Genomic DNA, 23,762 nt, shown 5'->3' with positions numbered 1-23,762 from the left:
AAGAGAAGCATCTTAAATAATTTCTCCTCTATTCACAGAACAAAAAGGTAGACCTAGTCTGCCACCAGATTCACTTCAAGGGAACCCACATGAGAACAAACTGCAGTAATTCCAGATTGGCTACCACAAATTGCAACTGAATTGCAATGCTACAAAAATGAGGCATAATTTTCAAGAAAATCCAGAGACAGAAAGACAAAGAAGATTCCCATATTGTGGAAAAAAACCTAAAACAAATGCTAAATTCCAGGACACACTCTCCACCAATTCTTTCACTTACTCCAGATCATGTACACTTCTCCGGATATCATCATGGTAACAGCTGGTCCTACTCCTTCCTCGTACCTCTGGATGGTCAAAGAAAAGCCAAAATAGACGGGGGCAACCCAAAAACTGACACCATGAAACCAAGTTGTCTGATTCCCCAGTTAAGTAATTTGCTATTTTCTCTGGTGAGAAGATGGTATTTACCAGGAAGCTACAGACAAGGAGGATCTGCCAATCTCCAGTCGTTCACAAGGGGTTTAACTGTTTAACCTTCAGATAGGATATTGATGCATGATGAGACCAGCAGCTACCTGACAGTGACAAACAGAACTGAGACCAGATTATTCCACATTACATGGTATAGACATACAATTTTAGTGGCGTTACTTTAATCCTGCATCACATGAACCTATAATCAGGATATAGAAGTTCTAGTACTATTTTTATTCTTCCCTATTGCTTTAAAAAGGCGATGCTTGAAACAATGACTTTTTTTTTTAAGATGGTATAGTAAGCAATATTTCTTTTAAAATTGCAGCTGTCCAACAGTTTGAGTCTGTTCTTTTTAAAATGAAACAGCCAGAACAAATGGTGGTGGCAAGCCCAACGTAAAGAGGTCATCGATTATTAAAATCTCCTTACTATAAATCGTGGATGTTGCTTGTCAGCTTGGTGTGTGACTGTGGAATGAATAAATAGGTAAAATTCCACTAAGGCTATAGTTCGCTCGATCATTCTGCTGTGCAAAAATAGAAATAAAAGCTCTCCCCGTCCTCTCACTCCTTAGTACCAAAACATTCATACGCACATTAAGAAAAAAAACTGCAATGGTGCAATGGTCGCTGATCCAATTCCTTTCTTTCCTGAGTCCGCCCTGATGCTACTTATGAATTTGCCTACTCAAGAAATGCAATAAAACAGAAAAAAGACGGCTTCATTCTGCTTCAGTGATCTATATCTAAGGAAAGCACATAAATTTTCCAATGAAATCCATAAGTGAAAGACGAGGCCAAGCCCTACCTATATATCTTCAAAGTTACAGAGACAAAGAGGTGCCAACTCTGTGCCCTCTGAAAGCACAAAATCTCCTCCACACTTACCTAAGCAATTTTCACAAGATTAACAGATGTAAAGATGATCTAGTTAGCCTACGCCTTGAAGTGGTTTAGGCTGGCTGAAAACCTGCTGAGGGGCCACATTTTAGGAGTTCACAATGCTATCTGATAGTTAAGCGTGAGGAAGGGATGAGAACAAGCCAAGTAACAGCAGCTTCCCTTCATTCCCTCCACCTTTAGAAGTGGAGGGGAGAAAACGGAAACCCATCCTTCAGACTAAGCTGTTTTCCCCTTTTTAAGCTATTCCCACATAAACGGGGAAGATAAAAATGGAATGTTGAGGAAACACTATGCAAATTTTTATATATCTAGATACAAAAATTTACATAGGTTTTTAATTTTTATTTTTAATATAACACAGTCCTGCCCGTCTCTAACACTTCCCATGCTGTTTCCATTGAAACGTTTCCTCTTACCGGCAGCAACATATCATTTTATCAGGATGCCAGGAGATCATTTCCACACAATGCCAGCAGATGTAATTTTCTTAGATGCACACACAGTTCATCATTTAGATACTAGATGACAAGGTGATCACAGGGTGACTCTGTAATGCAAGTTTGCTGTTTGGTATTTTGAATTCTCAAATGATAAAAAAAAGACTTATCAAATATAAATATCTTTAAGAAAAAAGTAACAAAAGTGCTACATATGATCAAGGAAAACAATTCCATTAGTTTCTGCTACTTAAAGTAGGTTTGCTTTACAAATATTACCACATCCATTATCAGTATGGCTTCCAATTATTAATTAAATTGCTCGTAGCAGTATAGCTTTCTCACATCTTAACAAGGACAGAGTAAAGAGAACACAAAACATTCACACCCCATTTCTCAGGTAAGAGATCCTCCTGCCTTTAAACAAACAAAAAGAGTTCGAATTTAGGAGAATGTTTATGCTATGATGGTTACCTAGCAAAGGTCAGATGCAAAAGTTCTCCAATAACCTTTCAGGCTAGTCAGGACATAGGCATTAGTTACACAGGTGTGTAAAAATCCACTCACCCATTTTTATGACCTTAATACTTTCCTGGAAAACACTGCTTTTGAAAGTGGCAAAGTGGAGAGAGGAGTAGGGTGGGGACAGAAAAGGCAAGAGAATAAAAGGTGAAATTGTTAATGACAGATCAATAGAGTCTAGACCTCTTCTGAGCAGGCACTGCTAGCCATGCCAAATAATGAATAGTGGTTTTGAGAAGTGGACTGTTGTCCATTAGACATTCAGCTCATGATCCCAGGCTGGGCTTCAATCATGGTCCCAGAGGCAGAAGGCAGTACTTATCCACTAAGCCACGCAGCTTGTGAGAGTAGAGGATGTCTGTGTTGAATATGTGAACATCAACCGAAATATGTGAATGTGTTTCCAATGGACATTCTCAGCACAGCACCCAAAAGTATATCAAGTCACTGTATGACCAGTGAGGCACGGCTTATTGCAGCTGGAAATCATTTATTCCCATGCTGAAGTGGGGTTTCTAGTGTTCTTTTTACTCTCTGTTGATACTCCCGATCTGGTGTCCATCGACCCTGTGCCACTACCTCAGCTTGCATCCTTTCAGTCTCAGAGAAGGAAAAGCGTACAGACTATTTTTTTAACACAATCTCTAAGGGTATCCAAGATCTTAAGTGTAGCCTAAGACTTGTAATTGAGGGCTGTCTAAAATACCTGGAAGCACTTTGAATGCTAAGACAGAGCAGCAAGATTTTTCTAGCCACTGGGGCTGGGAGAGGGAGGTTGGTTGGTTGGTTGATTATTTATTGGGAATTAATACTGAGAGAGTATATGCAAAGGCTGAGGGCACCATGCCATCTTCACAGAACAAGACCCTAACAGCTAACTGACGTACAAGAAACTGCAAAGTTATACTGTAAGAACACATATTAAGGACCGAGGAAAGTCTGCTAAGGTGCTACGTCTAAAACTAAGTTACTTCTTGCTTCGACCCTCCCCTTTCTTTGTATCAGTCGTCGTCTAGAGCCTCTGTCTTGATCTCGTTGGCTCCTTGCCGGGCCAATGCCAAGATGGTGTGGTTTACCGCTGCCATTTCCACGGCTAATGAAATGGGGTCTTGATGGTCACTATGGCTAGTGCTGTCATCCTGTGCATGTGGAAAGGAGAAGAGAGAAGCACTGTTACTCCGTAAGTAGAAAAACAGCAGATAAAACTAGTGTGTAAAGTAATGGACTAGGGACAGTGAATTGCACATTTGTTACAGGGTAGAACGTGAAAGGAATTTACAAAATTGATTTAGGACTGATTTCCCTCACTGTGCAGACAAAGGTAAGCAAGGCAAGGAGTGGGGTACCCAATTTTCAAGACAGAAATTGGAGGGGGGATATTCTGAGAAAATATTAAATTATAAAGATGAAAGTGATACACAAGGTATGTCAGGAAACCAAACTAAGACAGGAATCATTATGCACTGCACAAATTCATGCTACGTTTACATTTTGAATATACAGTTCTGGTCATCCCATTCAAAGAGGGCACAACAGAACTAGAAAAGGTAGAGAGAACAGTAGCCCAGGGGAAGAGAGGCATGGGGTAGCTTCCTTACGAGGAGAGGCTAAATAGACTGAGGTTCTTCAGTTTGAAAAAGAAATGGCTGATGGTTGATATGGTAAATGTTTATTACAGATAATTAGTAAAATAGAGAACAATTGTTCATCGTTTCTTGTGATCTAGTAAGCAAGGGCACTCACTGGAATGATAATATATTCCAAAGCAGCAATAGGAAGCACTGCTTCACTTATCGCAGTTCAGTTGTAGGATTCACTGATTTTTAGATCAGATTAAAGTTAAAATGGCTCTAAAAGGCAACGTTAGACAACTTCAGGGAAAATTAGTCTACTAGAAATGTATTAAAACAGAAAGTGGATACACTGCCTGGCTCAGGAAGCCTCTCAAAACTACTGACATCCAGAAGCTGGAAGCTACTATAATAAAATCATTCTATATATTCTTTAAAATATTTTCTTTAAAATATTTTCTTTAAATTCTACTACTGACCTCACTCAGAAACAGGATACATACCTAGACTAACCCTTGGTCTGAGCCAGTATCCTGTGAAGACATTGAATTCACACAGTAATAGGGAAAAAGATGCTGAAAACCTCCCAGACTGTTAAGAAAACAGTGCAATGATTTCGGGGGCTCCTTCTACAGGTGCATAATGGCCATACAATAGCAGACCTAAAAGTCTGACAATTCTAGCATGAATTTTGTAGTGAATTGTGCATGTTTCTCAGTCTACATCAGAAAGAGGGCCTGGTTTTCAATAATAAGAAGGGGAACCAGCAATACCCAAACTCTAATTCCAGCTGCCAAATAAATTCTTCTGGAACTTCAGGCAAAATCATGGTGTTTTCCCCTCTTTAAAATGGGGTACTAATAGTTACCACACCATGATCTCACAACTTTTTAAAATTATTATTATTGACAGAAAGGAAATGATAAACATTTATCAGTCTTCCAACAGCCTTTAAGCAATGAACTTGTGAAATTTAAAATGTGTTATGCATTTTTAAATTAAGACAACAGGTGGCAAATGCTGAGGGGGACAGAAAAGCCAGGATTTGGTAAAATCCTGAGGTTATTTAAAGGAATGCATTCCTTTACAACAAATGTCAGCCAAATATTGTGATGTGTGCACACTCTAAGGGCCTCTCAGTAATCTTTACCACTGTAAGAAATACAAAGTCCTGACTTCTGGAGTTCTAGGCACTTCATTAGTATTTGGATGAACTTTGCGTTTTAAAGTTTACTAGAGTTCAAGTGTTGCTGTGGAAAACAGAATTTATGGTTTTAACAGCTAAGGGACGTTAAATGGTCATCAGGAGAGCTTGCCATTTAATCAGCTTCGCTGCTAATGCCTAACCTAACTTCATAGAGGAGCCCAGCTAGATTACTGAGAAATATAATTTTTAAGGACTCTAAACAAAGATCTTTAAATTTTAATAACCAATTTATTTCTCTTCTCAAAGTATTTTGGATAACACACAGATGAAAAACATAGTTTGGGAGTCTACATAATACTTCATCTCAGTGTTCAGGTCCTGTATCTGACAGACAAGGAATTATCAGTGCTCGGCAGCAGTTTCAAAACATTTTATAACAGTCACAGAGCAGCCTCTCATCATCTAGAGCTAGCGAAGTTGGTTCCACCAAATCTGCTGGTGATGACCTATAAAAAGGGCCTTAATACCCATCAGAAGCAGAGCGTCTGGGAATGCCTCTGCCAGATATCTGTCGTACTGGGCCACAGCCAAGTATGCTAGGGACTCATTCCAGGACACTCAGTTGCTATTACACTCCACCAGCAGCCTTTATAGAGGGAGACCTACCTACTTCTCCCAAACGAGTCAATTAAAAGCGATCTGCCCACCCCAGATGTTGGGTATAGCACAGAACGCAGCTCACATCAGAACCAAGTGAACTGTTTAAGTCCACTGGTGCCAAGCACACACAGCCCTGGGGGGTTTGGCCAACACTGACACCTGAAGGAAAATTGGGAAGGGGATGCAATACCTGTCAGGAAGGTGTGTGAAGGAAGGGTCACCAACTTTAGGGTAGGTGAGGGCTCAGAGTGCGGGAAGGGGTATTCTTTTGCTAGAGAATTTAAAAAAGAAGTTGCTGTCAAGGGTTAAAAACAACCAAGAAAAATAGAGAATAGGCAAAAGTTAAAATGCAAAAAGAAAAAAAAAAAAGACAGATAATATGTAAACAATCCCAATAGTGGCACATTGTTGCAGAACAATACGGAACAGGTATAGGGCCAAATAAATGTCAAACTTTATTTAATCAAATCCTTCCCCCCCACCCTTCACCCTTTGTCTGTCAGTGTCTTAGGGACGGATCCTGAGACACTCCTGAAAGGTACTCCCACAGACAAACAGAGGGAGCTCAGCACCTTATAGGAGGGTGCTCAGTATCTTGCTGGGCAAGGTTGACAAAAGGGATTCTAAAGTGTACTGGGCAGGGGCTTACTGCTGTACTTGTCTGGGTGCCAGATAAGCAACTCACAGTAGCTGGAGCACCGGCTATAACGGAGACATTTCTTGCAGAAAGAAAGAATAGGTGCAAGAGGAACACACATGCCTAGTTTTGCAGGGAAGCATGTTGGTGCCTGATATATAGGAGCAGCTGTTAAAGACCTGTACATCCTTTCTGAAGGGTGGATAACTAGAATGGTGCCAGGGGTAAGGAGAGCGCAAGTTATGCATGGTGCACTAGGTGAGTTAACACTCTCCTAACATTTTTCATACATTGCGTGTGGCGTGAATGGTGTAACTTGCTTGTTTGGAGCAGATCCTCCTGTCTTCTTCTACCTTCTCTGCTTCTCTGCCTCCCTCTGAACATCTTCCCTCCTCCTCCCCATTGCGTACTTGCCAAGTGTCCTGTTGTATGACAATAAATCCATGTGGGTGAATACTGGTTGCTCAACACATTCAAATAGGGGAGCTGTGCTCTTCCACCTTCCCCATTACAATTACATAAAAGCAAAACAAAAACAAGAGACATCTGTTTTGTGAGAGGTAGAGGGCCTCTTCATGTGTCGCGTGAACTCTCCCTTTTTGGGCCACGCGGCTCATTCACCATGCTTACCTGCTCTGAGTAGTCATTGCCATCAACGTCGTCACTGTTGGAATGACCTCCCGGACTCTGTACATCTATTCCATGGCTCTCCAGGATTGCTGCTTCTTCGAAAAAAGCAAATGGATCCCTAATTTATCTGATGCATTAGAGTAATTAAAAGTAACTACTTTTTTTTTTTTTTCAAGAAGTTAGAATAACTGGAGGAACAGAGTTAGTTCTTAGCCTCTTCCTCTTCACTCTCCAGTATTTGGGAAGGTAGCACATGTACAGATACTGGTTTGCCTGAAATCCTTCCCTGCCAACTAACAGACTTGTTTGCGAGTAAGAATCCTCGTTTTCCAGCCAGTCCTATTAGAAATTAGCTTAATTTCTAATGCACTGGAGTGGCAAAGGCATTCCCTGTAGATCTTCCCACATAGTTTGGACTGGCAGGACTTGAGGGGGGCGGGGAGTGTCTGAAAATAGATGGAGAAATTTTTTAAAGCACTTAAGGGATTTAAAAACACACATACCTTCATCTTCCAGTAGGATCCATGCATCTAAACCTCCCTTTGGTCTTTTTAATCTTCTTCCAACCCTCTTCCCCATGCAGTACAGATACAGCTATAGCTCCACCCACCTTGGACTGACTTTGCTTTGTTCCCCCCACCCCTTCAACAGACAGATTTCATTTTTAGAAAAATAAATTTAGGTTAAATTTCAGTAACACATTAAATGATGTAGAAAGAAATTTTCTCATTCATAAATATGGCAAAAAGAAGCAGATGGCAAAAGGGCATAACATTTGACATTTGCAAAAATACTGGTAATAAGCAGGTATGGATCTCTGTCTATGTACCGCAAACGTAATTCTGCATAGTATCTAACTAAGGGCATAAAATTTTGCCTGCATTGCAGAAGTTTATTGAATCCTGGCCACTAATGTTAGTTCATTCACATTAGAATGTCTTGTGTTTATTCACATTAGAAGGTCTACTTCTAGCAAGTTCAGAGTCACTTCTAATTCCCTTACGATCAGCAACTCGCGCGAAGAACCTGCAGGGCTAACTCTGAAGTGACTTTTGTTTTATCCTGATCATCAAGAAAAATTATTACTTTGTTCCAGCCACTTGTCACTGTGCAAGCCCTTGGAAAGCAGTAAGGAGCACAGATGTAACCAGAATAAGCAGTTGGCTTGCAGAACCTTTGGTCCTAGTGCCTGTATCTGAGATGTAAAACAAGTCGCCTGGACTCTTAGATCCCTGTGGGGTCTCAGGGATGGCAATAAGAAAGACACCCCCAGGTTTTGGCTGAAAGAACAAGCACATTTCAGTGGAACACAGACATAAGGAAACTTGCAACCAGATAAAAGCTCTTCACAACAGCCACCTTTCATTTAAACAGCATGCTAAGGTTGTGAACTAGCCTTCGTCTCAATTTCCCTTATTTCCAATGCAGATATTTTTAAGTTTTACTTTAGATTTATTTTGGATACCCAAAGGAGCCTGAACATAGGGAAGCATGATTCTCCTTCCACCAACAAAATTCTCACTTTGGCTTTTAAAACTGATCTTCCAGTAAAACTTCTTAACTGCATCATTTTCCTGCACTGATGATGGAATTCCATAAATTAAATTCCTACCTATATTTTAGAAAAAATCTGGAACAGCAAGAGACTAATTTTAAAAATTGCTCCACATTTCTATTAAGAACGTCAGAACCTCTAGTATTTTCATTAATACAGTCTTACGTCATTTCCATCTCTCCTGAGAAAGTGTATGTACTAAACCTTGAAAGCAGGCTCTCTGATACATTACCGATATTGGCTCTTCTCTTGATTTCCTTTCTTCTGTTGGCAAACCAATTGTACACTTTAAGGGAGGTAACTCGCTCCAAATCTGATAACTTTTTTCCTATGAAAGTAACAGGGAGAAAAAAAACCCAACAAACCAGCACTGTTACTCACTGGGTTCCAGAGGTAGGCAAAAGACCCTTACACATGTGATAAACCCCTGAAACACAGATAGCACTGAAAAGTTATTATAACTGAGAATAAAGTGAATTTTATGTGAATCAAAGTACTGTGCCCAGATGGTATGGTAATAAATGCCAAATATCTTTCTAGAAACAAAGTAGCCTTTCTTCTTTTTTTAAAAATTTGAAATACAGGAATTTCTTTGCAGTTTCAGTCAACAAAATCCAGAGCTGTGGGAGAATAGAGGGCTGCTTTTCTAGTTCAAGCACAAAACTGAGATTCAAAAAACTAAAATTCATTTCACCACCCTGCCACAAATCACATACCCCTGGGCTAGTTCTCTTACTATGTGCCGCGAGGATATAGTTCCATGACGTGTTTTCTTCAGCAGCAAAATGAATTAAGAAATTCTGTGTTTCCCCCCAATGTGCTTTCCTTCCTCTCCACCATCACCCACTATCATACTCCCATGGTACTAATCACACCCTCCCCATTGTGCCAGGACACTCGTGATCTTTTGGGAGAAGTGCAGGATGTTGGAAACCGGATCACTAGAGTTTTACACTTAAACCAGCAAATAAAATCCCAACAGCCACCAGCCAGCTACAGGAGACAATCCCTTCTCCTGATCACCAGTATAAAAAAAGGAAAGACTGGAGGGATTCAGCATTGCAGGGACAGCATGGAAACCTCTTCAGGTGGCCCTGACCCTATTCAATGTAGCTGCATTCTCAGTCCTCTGCAGGTTTCATGGGGATCAGACTCCCCTGCTTCAGACTGTTTCTCAAAGTTTATTTATTCAGCATACAAAACATTCATGTAATTGCAGCAATCTGCAAACTTAAATAAGTAAGGAGAGATAAGACAAGTAAAAGAAAGAAAAATCTGGAAATAGATAGCTATGCTGTTTCCTAATGCTTTGCATCAGTACTACTCACAGTATTTTACCGATCCTGAGACAAAGAATTTAAGCAGTTTGTTCAAGGTTGCTAAATCAACCAGCAGCACAGTCAGGAATAAAAATCATAACCTCTTTGGTGCTCTACCCACCAGATCATTCTATTCCACAATGAAAAGACAAGAGGCAACACATAAAAGTTGCGACAAGGGAAATTTTGACTAGGCATTAGGAAAAGTATTTTGCCATGAGAGCGCTCAATATTGTGGAACAGGGACCCAGAGATGGGAAAACCTCCAGTTTTGGAGATACTCAAAACTGAATGAGGTAAAGCCCTGAGCAACCTAATCTAAGCTGGTTCTGCTGGACCAGATATCTCCAGAAGTCACTTCCAGCCTAAATTGCTCTATGATTCTGTGCTATCATGTGACGGTTCCACTGTTCAGGAGTCATGCCTTAGCTTTCTTTTGCATTCATTTTTAGTTATATAAAATCTAAATATACCCAAAATATGAGTTCTGAAATCTATGTAAATGTTTGGTTAGCAAAACTAAGCAAAGGCAGGTGTGTCCACTAATCTGGGCTCACTAATACTACACTGAATATTCACGCTCTTTTCCCAAGTATGACTTCTCTGGGAGCAGGGAAAATACAACTTGTTGACCCAAATGCAAAGTCCTCCATTAATAAACAGCTTTTAATATGAGATCCCTGTCTAGAAGTTGTAAGGAAAACAGAGAAACAGAAAAGCTATGCTCCTTCCTCCTCTGAGGACCTGCTGTATGATCTCCAGCAAGCCTCAGTCTGTGAACCTAAGAGTTCCCATCTGTAAAAAGGAACCAGTAAAACCCACTTTTGTGGAGCGTAATAAAATTCTGAGATCACTACTGAGTGCTTGTATAAGTACTTTGAAATAACTGAACATAAAGAATGAAAACCTTTCAGACATGTTTATTTTCTTAGCAATGCCATTTACAAAGCTGTATAAATGAAATGTTCAAATGCACAACTTGTACTTCATATCTCAAATGGTGGGAATTTAAGTTGCAGGCATCAGCATTTAGGTTTGAAAATTGCATTGACTGTCATGTTCATCCAAGTATGGCAGCTTTGAACAACACAAGTTATAGAATGCTCAAGAAGAAATCTACTACTAGTTGAGAGAGCTACATTTGTTAGTAATAGCCATAAAATGAGATTTGCTGAATTTAGCAGGAGATGTTGAAATCTAATTGCGATTGCCTTTGGAAGGGACACCATGATCAGCTCCTCACCTGGCTTTTGTATAACTGCATTACAGGCGTTGGCAATTTCTTCTCTCTTTGCCTCGTCTGGATATTGATTCTCATTGAAGTAACTGCAAGGGAAGGAGGGACAAAAAAAAAAAAAGTTTTTTTCAGAAATCAGAGCATGAAGGCTCCAAAGCAGCTTCACTAAAGGGTGTCAACTGCCAGTTTATGCATCACTCCTGGTAGTCTCTGCATCGCTTTTACAGAAGTAACACGGACACAGTAAATTTTATGTAAACCTGCATACGCATAAGGTAGTATCAGCATGCACTCATATCCACATAGAGTGGATAAACTTCCCAGATAAATGAATATTATCTCAGCATTTGGAATACTGTTCTAGGAGATACAAAGTAAGCAATGATACAAATATCAGGTTAAGACTGTCAAGTGAAGCATCACGTCAGAAGACATCACAGGCCATGCGTCTGCCTTTATTATCATTTACCTGTTTTTTTTCCTGACATACCCCCAGTTTAGGCAGCGTCCTACAAATGAAGGAGCTGTTCAATATTTATTTTGATCCCTGGGTTAATACACACACACACACACACATATATTTATATATATAATGCACAAACACACACAAATATTGCGTACTTTAGACAGATATGGTATGAAGACTGTACAGACAAAACTACACAGTAATATAGTAAGATTTCTAGAGTCAGACTGGTTTTTTTTTTAAAAAAAATCACAATTTAAAGATTTTAAATCTTCCCCAGAATAACATATTGAGTATAGCATATTTTAACAGCATTTTTTCTGAATAATTGTGATTTTATTGTACTTTATATGCAGTAAACATCCTATAAAAGTTAAACTGTTCTTTCTTTTATTTCATTTAAGTGCTTTACAAATTTTAATGAACTGATTTACATTCTACAGAGCTTATCAGATTTGCATTAAAAACAACAAAAAGTCCTGTTTACTTCAGTGGACTCTGATAAGCATGCCATAAGCAGGGACTACTACATTTTTTTCTGTAGATTGTCCATAATATATAATCCTAAGAATTCTTTGATCAACTTTGATCAGCAGCAGGTTCAGCTGTTGGACAGCTGCTCTGTATTTGAAAATAAGACATTTCCTTTAATTGTAGATCACCTGGTAGTAGGAGATTTAAGCATATTTAGGCAATTATTATTTTCCACAGTCATATTTCTCCTTCGGTGGATTGGCCCCAGCACAGTTACTTTCTATGGAAACCTGGATTCTGTTCCATACAGCAACTGTTTCTGTCCAACCTTCTTTTGAGTAAGTAATACTAATGCAGATCTCACTACTTCACTTCCAGTTTATTTCAATTCACTGTAAATACAAGTTTTGAACATTCAGCTTGAATTTTAGGTACTATTTCTTCACGCCATTGTCCACAGTTTTATTTACAGTTGCAGCTATGCCCACAAACGAGTCCTATTTCAAAGATGCTACTCATTGACTAAGAGAAATCTCACATTAACACAGGTAGTTGCACTGTTAATGTACTGCCACTTGATTTGCTAGCTTAGAGAGCAAATGAAACCACAGAAATAGCTCCATGTTCGCTAAATGAAGGGCAGACTACGTCTGTACTACTGATTTGGGCTTTGGAGGCAATCACATTTACACATAAACATTTGCTACTTCTTCCCTGGGCCTCTGAGTTGCTATTACAAAGTAAATCTGAAGAGACTGACCATAACTGCAATTCCCACTATGCTTGATCCTACTCTGAAAAAAAAGCTGAGACTTTGCCATTAGATCTGAAGAGGAGGACACCTGGTTACACTTATTTTCTGGGAAGCTTTGAGTATGTAGCACTGTCAACTCTGGCACTGCCACCAGCAGGAACGCTCCCTGAATTATCAGCAAGAGATTTGCTTTTTTTTTCCTCCCCCTCCCAGCAATACGCCCAGTCTCTGGGCATGGTATTTTTTAAAGTATATTCTTTCCTTTTCCAGATTTATCATCCTTTCTATTATTACAGTCTTTGAAATTATATTTGTGCCTATCTTAACTTGCAAATTTCTGTTCAAAGGGGTTGTGTTCCATACAAAGGTTTTTTTGGAGCATGGAGAGCTTGCAAAACAGACCAGAAAATGCTTTTTCTAGCAGACAGTGATGGAAGCAGAAGTTCAGGATCCCAGTCCAACTGCCTCATGACAGTGTCTCAGCCCTCCCACCTACAAAATAGAGCACCCCACTCTCTGCCCAGAACCATTTCTTCTTTTAAGTGCCACGAGATAAAGGAACATCAAGACATCACAGCTGAAAACTGCTGTACTATTATTGACATGAATATATTGTATGACCTGGAGTCCTAATCAGGAATCCAGGTCATCACTATGTGTACAAAAATAAACTCAGCAAATTTTGGGAGTCATAATCGCTATTTTACGGACTCCCCTTGCTGAACATTATTTTGTTTATAGATACTTGCAAAAGTCAAGATCAAACACCATGAAAGAAACCCCATAAAACTAGAAAACCTGATGGATCTGCATGGTGGTGTACTAAAACCAGAAGATGAAACCCTGATATCATGTGGTATTATGGACCTAGATCATCTGTGGTCACAAAACTGCTAGACAATGCCTAACTTTATGGAAGAAATGACAAAAGATGTAAAATTAAGAAACAGTGTATACTTGAACTCTCCATTCTTATGTTGATGGAAGAAACTGAGACATTGATTAATGAAGGCAACACAACACAAGAGCCACTAGTGATCCTTCTCTTGGCACGTAACTAAACGGTATCCCTTTAGCAAGCCACTGACCGCCATATGCTTTTGCTGTCTCCAACAAAAAAGCTCACATTTTCTAATAATAACAAAACCTAGGCTCAAGTTTATAATTCTCTGGGATAACAGGAAATCTCCCTGTGATGGAGCTAACTTTCAGAACTGGACAATGAATGAGACCCGTCTTCTGGCAAACGAGGTAGTTTTCTTTGTGATTTAGAAAAATCTTGCTGCTCAAACAGTCATTCTTAACATATTTTACAACTGAATAAGCTATAAACATTTTTATTTGATTGGATCAAAACATATTTTTTATCATTCTGAAACATTTTCTTTAAATTCTAACACAAATTTCTTATCTTTTAATGTAAATTTCTAAAAGTTTCTACAAGAAAAGTGATTCCCACTTGAAAATCTGAATTTTTTTTCATCCTGGTTTTATGAAAAAACACCAAAAATCTGAGAAATTTTCAGGCAGCTCTCCTGGCAAGAAAGACATTTTCATGGAGATCACAAAGCTAAGCGGGTACCAGAGGGGAGCTGGAAGGGCACTACCAGAGTAGTTAAACTTGGTTTCTGTAGTTGACACAGTAATTTTAGAACGTGCCCCTCCTTCCACCTGCTGGCTTATTCCTTAACCACCTTAATGACCTGCCTCCTCCTTTCCCCATACATTCAAACTGCCTATAAACTTGCCCAACCCTCAACTCATGCTCCCCAATAATTCTTCTCTATCACCATATTGTGCTTTTAACCTTTGACAGAGTGCAAGCTGGTTTTATCAGAGAAGAGATTATACTTGGAAGTTTTCAGTCTTAAAGGAAAAGAATCTCATAGCTAAAGGTAACCAAAACCATACAATCCCAACCGTAAGAGCTGATTTTTATCCTCAGCCTCCAAATTCTCAGTATCCACTCTCTTGCAACACATATTTTGTTCCCATTGCTTATTTCAAGGCCTTAATGGGACTTGTGGGTGATACACTATGACACAAAGCACAACATTTAAAGCCTCCCAACATTTCTGGAAAGTAGGCGAGAATAACTGAGTCTGCAAGACAGGGAAGCCATGGGAAAAAAATTCAAGACTTCATCATTGACTGTTTTGGTTTGCTCACGTAGAAGTTGTGAAAACACCATGAATTTTTTTACTACAGTTGTTCTTGCAAGCAGGAAATTAATTAATCTGCCTCCAGTTCTGTTTATCATCAGCCAGGTATACCCTTGCTAAGAGCCAGGGAAAGAATGTGGGATGTCTGAATTTCTCTTCACAGCTACGAACCACAGCCTGTTCACAATCTGAAAAGTTCCAGAAAACTACAGATGAAAAATATGAAGCAATATGAACTTAAAAGGAAAAAAAAAAAAAGAAAAAAAAAAAAGAAAAGGCACAAGTAAATCCTGCAAAGGCACACCGCTTTCTAGACAAAGGGCAGCTGTCAGCTGAATACCTTCAATGAAGAAACCAAATGATCTCTTTTGTAGAAAATGACAGTGGAGGATTAAAATGAAAAGTGGCCAAATAATTTACATGAGATGAGAATCCATATGATGGTAAAGAATGTAGATATCCTTGAAGCGGTTTCATTTCAATAACACTGAAGCCTAGAAAAATTGCAGATTCAGAGAAACCCTCTTTCTTTCAGGGATAATGTGCTTAGGACAATGACGGAGAGAGAATCCATCTCAGCCCCGGGCTCTGTAATGGAAGTAAACGCATTCCCCCCACTCTTTACCAAGGTGCCCCTATCTGAATTCCTGCAATAGCTGCCAATCTTTTTTTGCTCGGCTGTATGGCTTCTGTTATCCAGGCTGAGATATCAGATGCATTAAGCAGTGCTTCAGTAGTGTTCCTGATAATCCACAGTGGAAGTTTTGCTGCTTCGTATCAGCTTTGCAGCTGCCAGGGAAGTGTTTGAAACGACCCAAGCTATGGAGCAGTGGAAGGACGGCCAGGTTTGGTGCTTTTTCATAGGGCTGCATGTCAGATGCAAACAGATAAAACCCCAGAATTGCTCAAAAGACCCTGGGTTGGGGAAAAGCTTAGTTTACAGCATGACATAATGGTTAAAGCTTCAAAGTGTGGAAGTGATTCGAAGTAGAGAGGCTAAAATGTGTTTCAGGGTAACAATTCACTACAGGTCAGCTGTTACAGCAGAATTACACACACTCAAGGTGAGGTAATTCAGGTATGTGTACATCAGGGCAATCTCACTGAAAGGAGGATAATTTACCTTGCAATTAACGGGAGGTAAGAATACGCAGATGGGTATTTATTGAAGAACAGTGGACATGCTGCAAGTTCACTCCCTTGCTTAACTTTGTGTTGGTGTCTCTGGGTTCCCGCTCCCACCAATGCGGAAAGTGCCCAGGAGCAAAATATCCCAGCACTCTTCCTCCACCGAAGACCATCTCTCCCGAGACTCAGGCTGCAGTCCAGCTCAACGCAATTTAAGCACAGACTGAAAGGAATGGTGCTATCCTCTCCTTCATTCCCTTTTTGCAGGAAGGTTTTCTGCCCAACTGCTTCTCTGGTCCAGCTTTCCACACGTGCCAAGAGCAGTGGTTGTGCAGCCAAGGGAGGCGGGTAGGAGATGGCTGAAACACGCAGCTGGGACCAGTTCCTTCAATGGCAGCTCGCACACATCCTCTTCAACTGATGCTAAAAGCAAAGCCTGAGCGATGGGCTCGGCGACTGGCCCAGGGACATATGGAAAAAAAGAACCGCCCATTTTTCCCCAGCTCCCATCTGACCCTTGTTGATGAACAGAAGATCTTGCTGCTACCGCGGACGAAGCTCCCTGCCAAACCCTCTGGTGTCTCAAAATACACAAGAGCGCAAGCTGCTCTTCTGTCTTCGATAAGACTGCCTGTAATTTCAGCTCCCTATCTGGTTTCCCTCCAAACTGCACCTCTGCTTTCCACCGACAAGTTACATAAAACACTCGAATACAGCTACCTACTTTATCTCTCATTAGTGTATTTATCAACATAGTATCACCCAGCAGCAAGAGGTCATTGCTTCAGTCTTTGTGGCTTTTAACAGAACTATTATTCAGGCTGTCAAATCAATGGAAATATTTCTGAAGTTAGTCTGTCATCTGTGCCTGAGATCTTATCTCTGCATGGCATGAGACAGACTGTCAGAGAAGTGACATTCAAAGCATAATCTCATCAGAAAGTGTAATGACTAGTTTATTTCCCAGTAAATTCTGGCCAAGAATATCACTAATGCCATTTTCAGCGAGGTCAACAGATGACACCATCTATTTTATCTACTGATATTTCTACAGATTCTATAATAACAGTATGCGTGTCAACTAAACAGTTCACCCCACAATATATAGTAAAGTCATTTCTATTTTAGACAGCAAAATTAAAGCTCAAAGATATCCTTTCCACAGATAAACTCTGATGGAGCTGAGAATTACACTGAAGACACCATCTTCTCTTTTCCCTAGGACTGCAAAATGTAACCAGCAGTTTAGTTGCTACAGGAAACATCTGGTGAGGCACTTTTGCACTTGAGATCAGCCAAGGATGAGAACAGCAGCTCTCTGGATGCAAGCAGATGAACTTGAATCTAGGCATTCCTGCAGCATCAGCTCAACTAGACCTTCCATCCAGGCAAAAGGCAAATTTAAAAAAAAATCCCGAGCCCAGAAAAAACACCGATGAACACAATTGCTATAGCTCTCTACTGTTTTCCCTACAGCACTATCATTTAGCGAATGGCTTTCATAGGCATATGGATTTAAAGGACTGAAAAAACCACTGTAGGACTCTAGCTTGACCTCTTCTACAGCACTGACCAGAGGTTTCGCAGCACTTCTGGCATTAAGCCCAGATCTTCTGTTTGACCTACAGAGATATCCAGTCCCAAAATAAAAATTTGGCGTTTTATCCAATGCAGAATCTACCATAACTTTCAATAAGCTTTGGAACCAAACTGTAAAAAGCCTCATTCTTTAAAAATCTGCATCTCATTCCCAGCCTGAGCGTTCAACCCCAGGGTATTGCCATATTCTGTCCAGGGAGAGAACAGTTTTTTTAAGTCCCTGACTGTAAGAGATGTTTCATTCTTGTACTTCTTTTCATGGACAGTGCAAATTTGGAGGAGAGCTCTCAATAGGACTAGATCACTTAAAGCACCGGACATATATAAATCATAATTATTTCGCACCTCAGTATGTGTTTGTGTACGTAAATTGCATAGTCATTTCAGTACACATTAAAAAAACTGGTACAATAGAGCTGACTCTCTATTCCAGTCTCACAAATCAGTGCCTAAACTCTGAGACAGTCATTTTACTGATGTTTCTTAGCAGGAACCTACTCTGCAATGTAGATTAAAACACCCAAAATACACCTTGCACTGGAGTGCATAAAACTGTATGACCTTCAAAGCTACTAGAACATCATGAAGTTTCTAATTTTTTAAAAATCATTTTCTCAGTATTTTGACAGTGGTCTCAAGCACCAACACAATCCTATCAAGCTATTAATATTATCCTAAAATTTGTTTAAAAACAGAATTAATTGATAATAGCTCTGAAAGCCTCATACTTGCAAAAGATAATATATGCCTCCTAATCTATAGCACCCTACTGTCGAGATAATTAACAATTAAAAAAAGAATAGTTAAGACATCGGAGGTGGCGATTTACTCTTCCTTGTAATTGGATTTGGTGATAAGAGTATTTCTGAAATTACACAACAGCTCTCTTCTCAGCAGAAAGATTTGGAGTTTTTAGCATTTTGAAACACACAGGTACTTCCTGCTTAAGGCACCTTGAAGACACTGACAGCAGACAACGGCTAAAATTTTATGATGACCCTTAAACTTAATGGTATCGCGGACTCCCAAACCCAACATAGTTAACTAAATTGTTCACAAAATAAAAGGGGGAAAAAAAAAAAAATGGAAATTTTTTGAAGCCAGCAAGTAACTAACGCATTAAGACATGATGAAGTGAGAATTGTTCTGTAATATTTCAACAACCAGTTGGTGTGAGCACACAGCACCTTCAAAGCTCTTCTTAACAAGGCATCTACACATGAATAATAGCATCTCTTGTTCTCCTTTATTATTGCAATATTTAAATTGAGACCTACACACTGCAGGGATATTTATGCGCATTAAGTCCTCTGGACTTAACTGATTGATAAACAAGACCTTTATGAAGATAACTGTGAAACAAACATCTCATCTACATTTTTTAACTTTGTACAGGGGAAGAGTTATTTATTATTATGTATGTGTGTATATATATAGGCATATATGTGTGTGTGTGTGTGTTTGTGTGTATATTGATTATCTAGTTCTCACAAGGCAGGCAAAGCTAAGGCAGGGTCATATCAGTCCATGGATGAAACATCTCCAAGAAATGATGAGACCCTGCAGAAATCAGCCCCAGCACTTCATTAAGAGCCCACCCACTTGTAAGGGCTGTTTTGCTGCTTGGTGACCCACATTTCCAATGAGATGTACCGTAATCAACACTGTGGTTATTAGAGACAGAGAATTCCAAGGCTTTATATGGCAACACAAATAAATAGCAAAATGTATGACTTGGATTTTACATTACTCAACCCAAAACATCATCCTCTGCTCTCTTGAAGAAAATATTAAACTCATCAGAGTCAGAACACAGGTTTTTTTGGCTCATCTAAAGTAAGGTATTTCTAGAAGAATAGCCTAGCCTTGCCTCAAAATTATGCTTTAATGGGAAGTTCAGTACTGGATCATCACAAAAAATGTATGTACAGAATATCAAGTGTAAGCAGCAAGGTCCCTCAAGTTGTTATTAGTTTAGCCTCAGTAAGGTCATGTTTTTCAAAATTTTATAGTCCTTCTGGCTATGAAGCCTGAAGTCTCACTTTGTCCTAAGCCTCCAGGAGAGGAAAAATACCAGTCATGAGATTTGTGATAAAGCTTAGTATGAGCTGACAACTTCCAACATAATCACTAGCATTTCCCCTCAAAGATCTGCAAGTTTTTATTTTTCTATTTCCAGTATTGGACCAGAGTCAGCCCAGCTTAGAAGCACACAGACAGCCACCATTGCTGCTGCATTTTCAGAAAGTAAAAACTGATTAAACTAATGAAAGGATCCTATAGGACTCAAAAGACAAGAAAAGGCCAATTCTTGCAGGATATTCAGCACAAGCTTCTGATTTTGGGCTCATTACATATATTTTTCCTAATGCCTAGTACCTCCAAGATCTGGACCAGAACTATTATTGTATTAAGTGCTGTATGGATGCAAAGCAGAAAAAGGTATTTATTTTTTAAATATCAATCTGTTCTCTGCCTTGCAACCTAAATACAATCCTTATATCCATCTGGATAGATATAAACAAAAGAGAACAAGAAATAATGAATTAACATAGGCCAGCATGCTATTTGGTTAAGCTACTATGGTGCCAAGACCAGGTACATGAGGTTCTTTGTAGACATCATAGCAAAGAAGAAGGTTTAAGGAAAGTTTTAAGCAATGAGGTAGTTTTGTGGATCCCTGAAGAGTACTACTTCTCAAATCTGGCAGCAGCAACATCTTTTTATTTATTTGCTACAGATTATTCAATGACCATTCACCATCCATGGGGAAAGGAAATAACTAAGTTTATTATCCAACTTCTTATAATTTTTTTTGCCTATAGGATTGTGAGTAGTTACCTTGGCAATAGTAAGCTCCAAGGACTCAAAAATATTACTTCATTAAGAAACACCCATCATGCTTCGTATTTCAAGAGCACTTTCTATAACCAGTTCATAAACCCCTTAAAAGTATTGTGAAATTGTGTTCTTTAATCTTATTCTTTAATATTGTTAGAAGAATTTACAGGTAGAAGAACAGCAAAGTTAAAAGATACGGACACAAGAAACCAGCTGCAAAGCTGTGAAATCAATCCACAGCTCCTTACTCCTAGATTTGTGCTCCCTATCATGAACCATGTTTTTTGCCATGTGCTTTCTCTTAAATGTCGTTGTCACTCTAGCTCAGAATAGCCAAGTTCCCTGGGGACAGTCTCTTTAGGAGGCATGACTTAAACAGTACTGGTAGCAATGCTCTAAAAGCAACTGAGGAGTTGTTGACTGTATGTCCTATGTCTAGAAAAATAAATTATTCTTATAATTTTTGGACCTCAGTAAAGCATTTGATACAGTTACAAATGGGAAATTAATCATAATTTTGGAAAAGACAGAGATTACCATAATTATGAGATAGGGTAGAAAGGAGACATGTAACTAAGAACTGGGCTGAAAATTCAAAATAATTGCTTGCAAGACAGCTATCAGTGATATTCCTCAAGTATCATCCCTGGAGTATCTTAAGAACGAGAACACTTAATGATCTTGACACAAAGTCTGAACATGGTAATGAAATCTGCTGATGACAAAGTCAGAAGCCATGTCAATACAGTGAATTGGAGTACCATAAAAAGTAATAGACAATCCTAAGGGCAAGAACTAAAAAGAAATTTAACAGTGCAGTATGCAAGGTCATACACTTTGGGAGCAACAACAAAAAGATCATCAGCTGGAAAGATTGTTTTCTGTTAAGTCAGTATGACCAAACGACACAACGCAACAAAACCACCAAAAAGGCAAAGCCTGATATAGCTGAGGATGCCAGCTATTTCCAACCCAGAAAGAAAAGCATTAAAATACTTGCACGAGACCTCACCTGGACTATATACAGTCCTGGTCTCCTGCATTCAAAAAAGATGAATTTAAAACTGAACATCTCAAAGTGCAATCATAGCATGACAGAGGAATGGAAAGCCTATCTTGGAAGAGATACAGCATGTTTTACCTGAGCAAACCTCAAGGCAGAGATAAGGTTGTGGGGATACAACATGAAGGGGACCAACACTGGAGACAAGAGATGGAGGTAAGGATTTATTTCAGTTAAATGATAATATTGATCCAAGAAGGATGGGTCACAAACAACCTCAGGAATTTAGATATCTAACCGCTGAAACAATAAGACCCTGCTGGGTAGCCATCTCCCAACGGGCTTTTGTACCCTTGGCCATACCTGCTTCTAAGATAGAGAATTAATCAGTTTCTGAAAAGGATATTATAAAGGTTGACTGAAACAAGAGAAGCTGGACATGAAACTGGAAGTCCCAGTCCAATGCTCCTGTGATTAAGAGAAAATCAAAGGGCATTTAGAAATTGAAAGAACGCCAGCCTATGTACATAATAAGCAACAAATCAGATGACTTTTTCTATACATTTTGTACTTATGTGCTCTATTTTCTCATTCTTTTTTCTTTATAAGGAAACCATTTTAAAAAAGCTCTTTGGAACAGGTCCATGTCTCCTATTCTGTTGAAAGAGTTCCTCACAAACAGCACAGTATTCAAAACAAATGAAAACTTATGCATGTTCTGAAGGAAAATCAAACAAAAAAAGGTCAATTGTGCTATCCTGGACTACCAAAAAAAAAAAAAAGGATGAAAAAGAATCTAGGATGTGGTAGTGACTTTTGTGGTTAAAGCCCATATGGTTCTCTGATAAAGCATTCTTTTTAGTCTGTTTAAAGCGCTCCACAGTCTGACCAAGAGCCCATAAATACATGATGCAACATACTTAAGAGTTTTACTTAGGAGTTTTCCTCCCTCACTTCTCCTCGTAATTACTCTGTTTATTACTTGTATAGAGACCTCACATCTGTTACTAGATGGCAGAGAATTTCCTTTCACTGAGGTAGGTTTGGACTCTGTTCAGAGACTAGCTGCAGTGAGAGTCAGCAGGAACACTTTGCGTACTTCTAGAAACCAGAAATGGGCAAATCCAACAGTGCTTTGAGCTGGATGGTGCTCACATATACTCCATGCTGACAGCTGGCTGCATCAAAGCGAGAGGTGACAAGGTGCCAACCTGATTACTAATTCCTTCCAAATGCTTTCCAGATCAATCAAGAAGTTAATTTTTTAATTCACTTAAGTGGGTTTATTCCATGGATAATATTACACATAGGTCAGGTAAACCTCACTGTGAGCGATGACTATCCCTTCTAGCTGAACTTGGACCTGGAATGACCCTTCTTGGCAGGTCAGGGCTGTCTAGTTCTTTCTCAGGACTTTAAGCAGGCTGAAAAAGAGCCAAAGAGGGAATGATCACAGCTTTATGGTCACTTGTGCTTGTCATTGCCCAGGGAGCCATGTGCCACTGCCTTATCTGCTAAACTTCCCAGGAGTCTGCTCACAAAGAGCGAGTACACTCCCCAGCGTTGTCTCAAGCTCCTCCACTACAGACAGGAGACAGCAGAGCGTAACTGTTATACCCCTGCACCAGAGCACATCCAAAGACACATCACCTTTACATGGGTTGTAATATGATGAAGAAATGTTGTTCCACACAGCCCACAGTGACAATCATTATAAAACGGCTACACAAAATGTAGACTGTTATGTGCCAGGGTCCAGTTCACACAGCTTCTGTGACAACTATGTCATGACTTTCCCTGCCTCATGAAATCATGTTAACAGGTAAGAAAGTAATAATGTAGCTAATCAATACCAGCTTTTTGTTACTATTTGATTCTGGGTACTTTAAACAGAACAGTCATAGGAAGAAGAATACCATGAAGGATTACAGAAAATCTAGTGCTGGCATAGAAGAAAGCTCAGAGAGATAACCCACAGCACTAGACTTACACTTTTACACTGTCCTTACAGCAAGCAGCATCTAGAGGTCTCAACGTGACTGTAGAGAGCCCACTGCACTAGGCTCTGTGTATGAGCAGAATACAAGCCCTTGGCTCGGAGAAGTTGTGACCTAAAATGACTGGCTTTAACAGTCACATTAAATAATGTTCTGGAAAGCGAGTTATTTACACTGGACACAAATAAAGCAGATAATTGCTGTGAATTTAAAAAAAAAAATCTAAACACTCCCACGATTT

The 23,762-nt window shown here is 39.4% G+C and overlaps 1 protein-coding gene across 13 annotated transcripts in view; it reads right to left on the bottom strand.

Moving 5' to 3' along the window:
• Positions 1–314: 314 nt before the first annotated feature.
• The window catches only part of HMBOX1 (homeobox containing 1), a 112,476-nt gene continuing 89,028 nt past the window's right edge, over positions 315–23,762 (bottom strand). For 2 of the 13 annotated variants that reach the window (XM_069805516.1, XM_069805517.1), the window contains exons 7-11: positions 11,104–11,186; positions 8,774–8,869; positions 6,987–7,081; positions 6,647–6,778; positions 315–3,480 (exon numbers count right to left, since the gene is read on the bottom strand). In XM_069805516.1, coding sequence (XP_069661617.1) covers positions 3,343–3,480; positions 6,647–6,778; positions 6,987–7,081; positions 8,774–8,869; positions 11,104–11,186 — 544 coding nt within the window. In that variant the 3' untranslated portion in view covers positions 315–3,342. Of the gene's footprint in view, positions 3,481–5,909; positions 5,991–6,646; positions 6,779–6,986; positions 7,082–8,773; positions 8,870–11,103; positions 11,187–23,762 lie in introns of all 13 variants that reach the window. The other 11 variants (XM_069805525.1, XM_069805520.1, XM_069805522.1 and 8 more) reach the window with 11 other exon arrangements.

Source organism: Haliaeetus albicilla, chromosome 18 (genome assembly GCF_947461875.1).
Source record: "Haliaeetus albicilla chromosome 18, bHalAlb1.1, whole genome shotgun sequence".
NCBI lineage: Eukaryota > Metazoa > Chordata > Aves > Accipitriformes > Accipitridae > Haliaeetus > Haliaeetus albicilla.
This window is presented reverse-complemented; position numbering and strand designations above follow the sequence as displayed.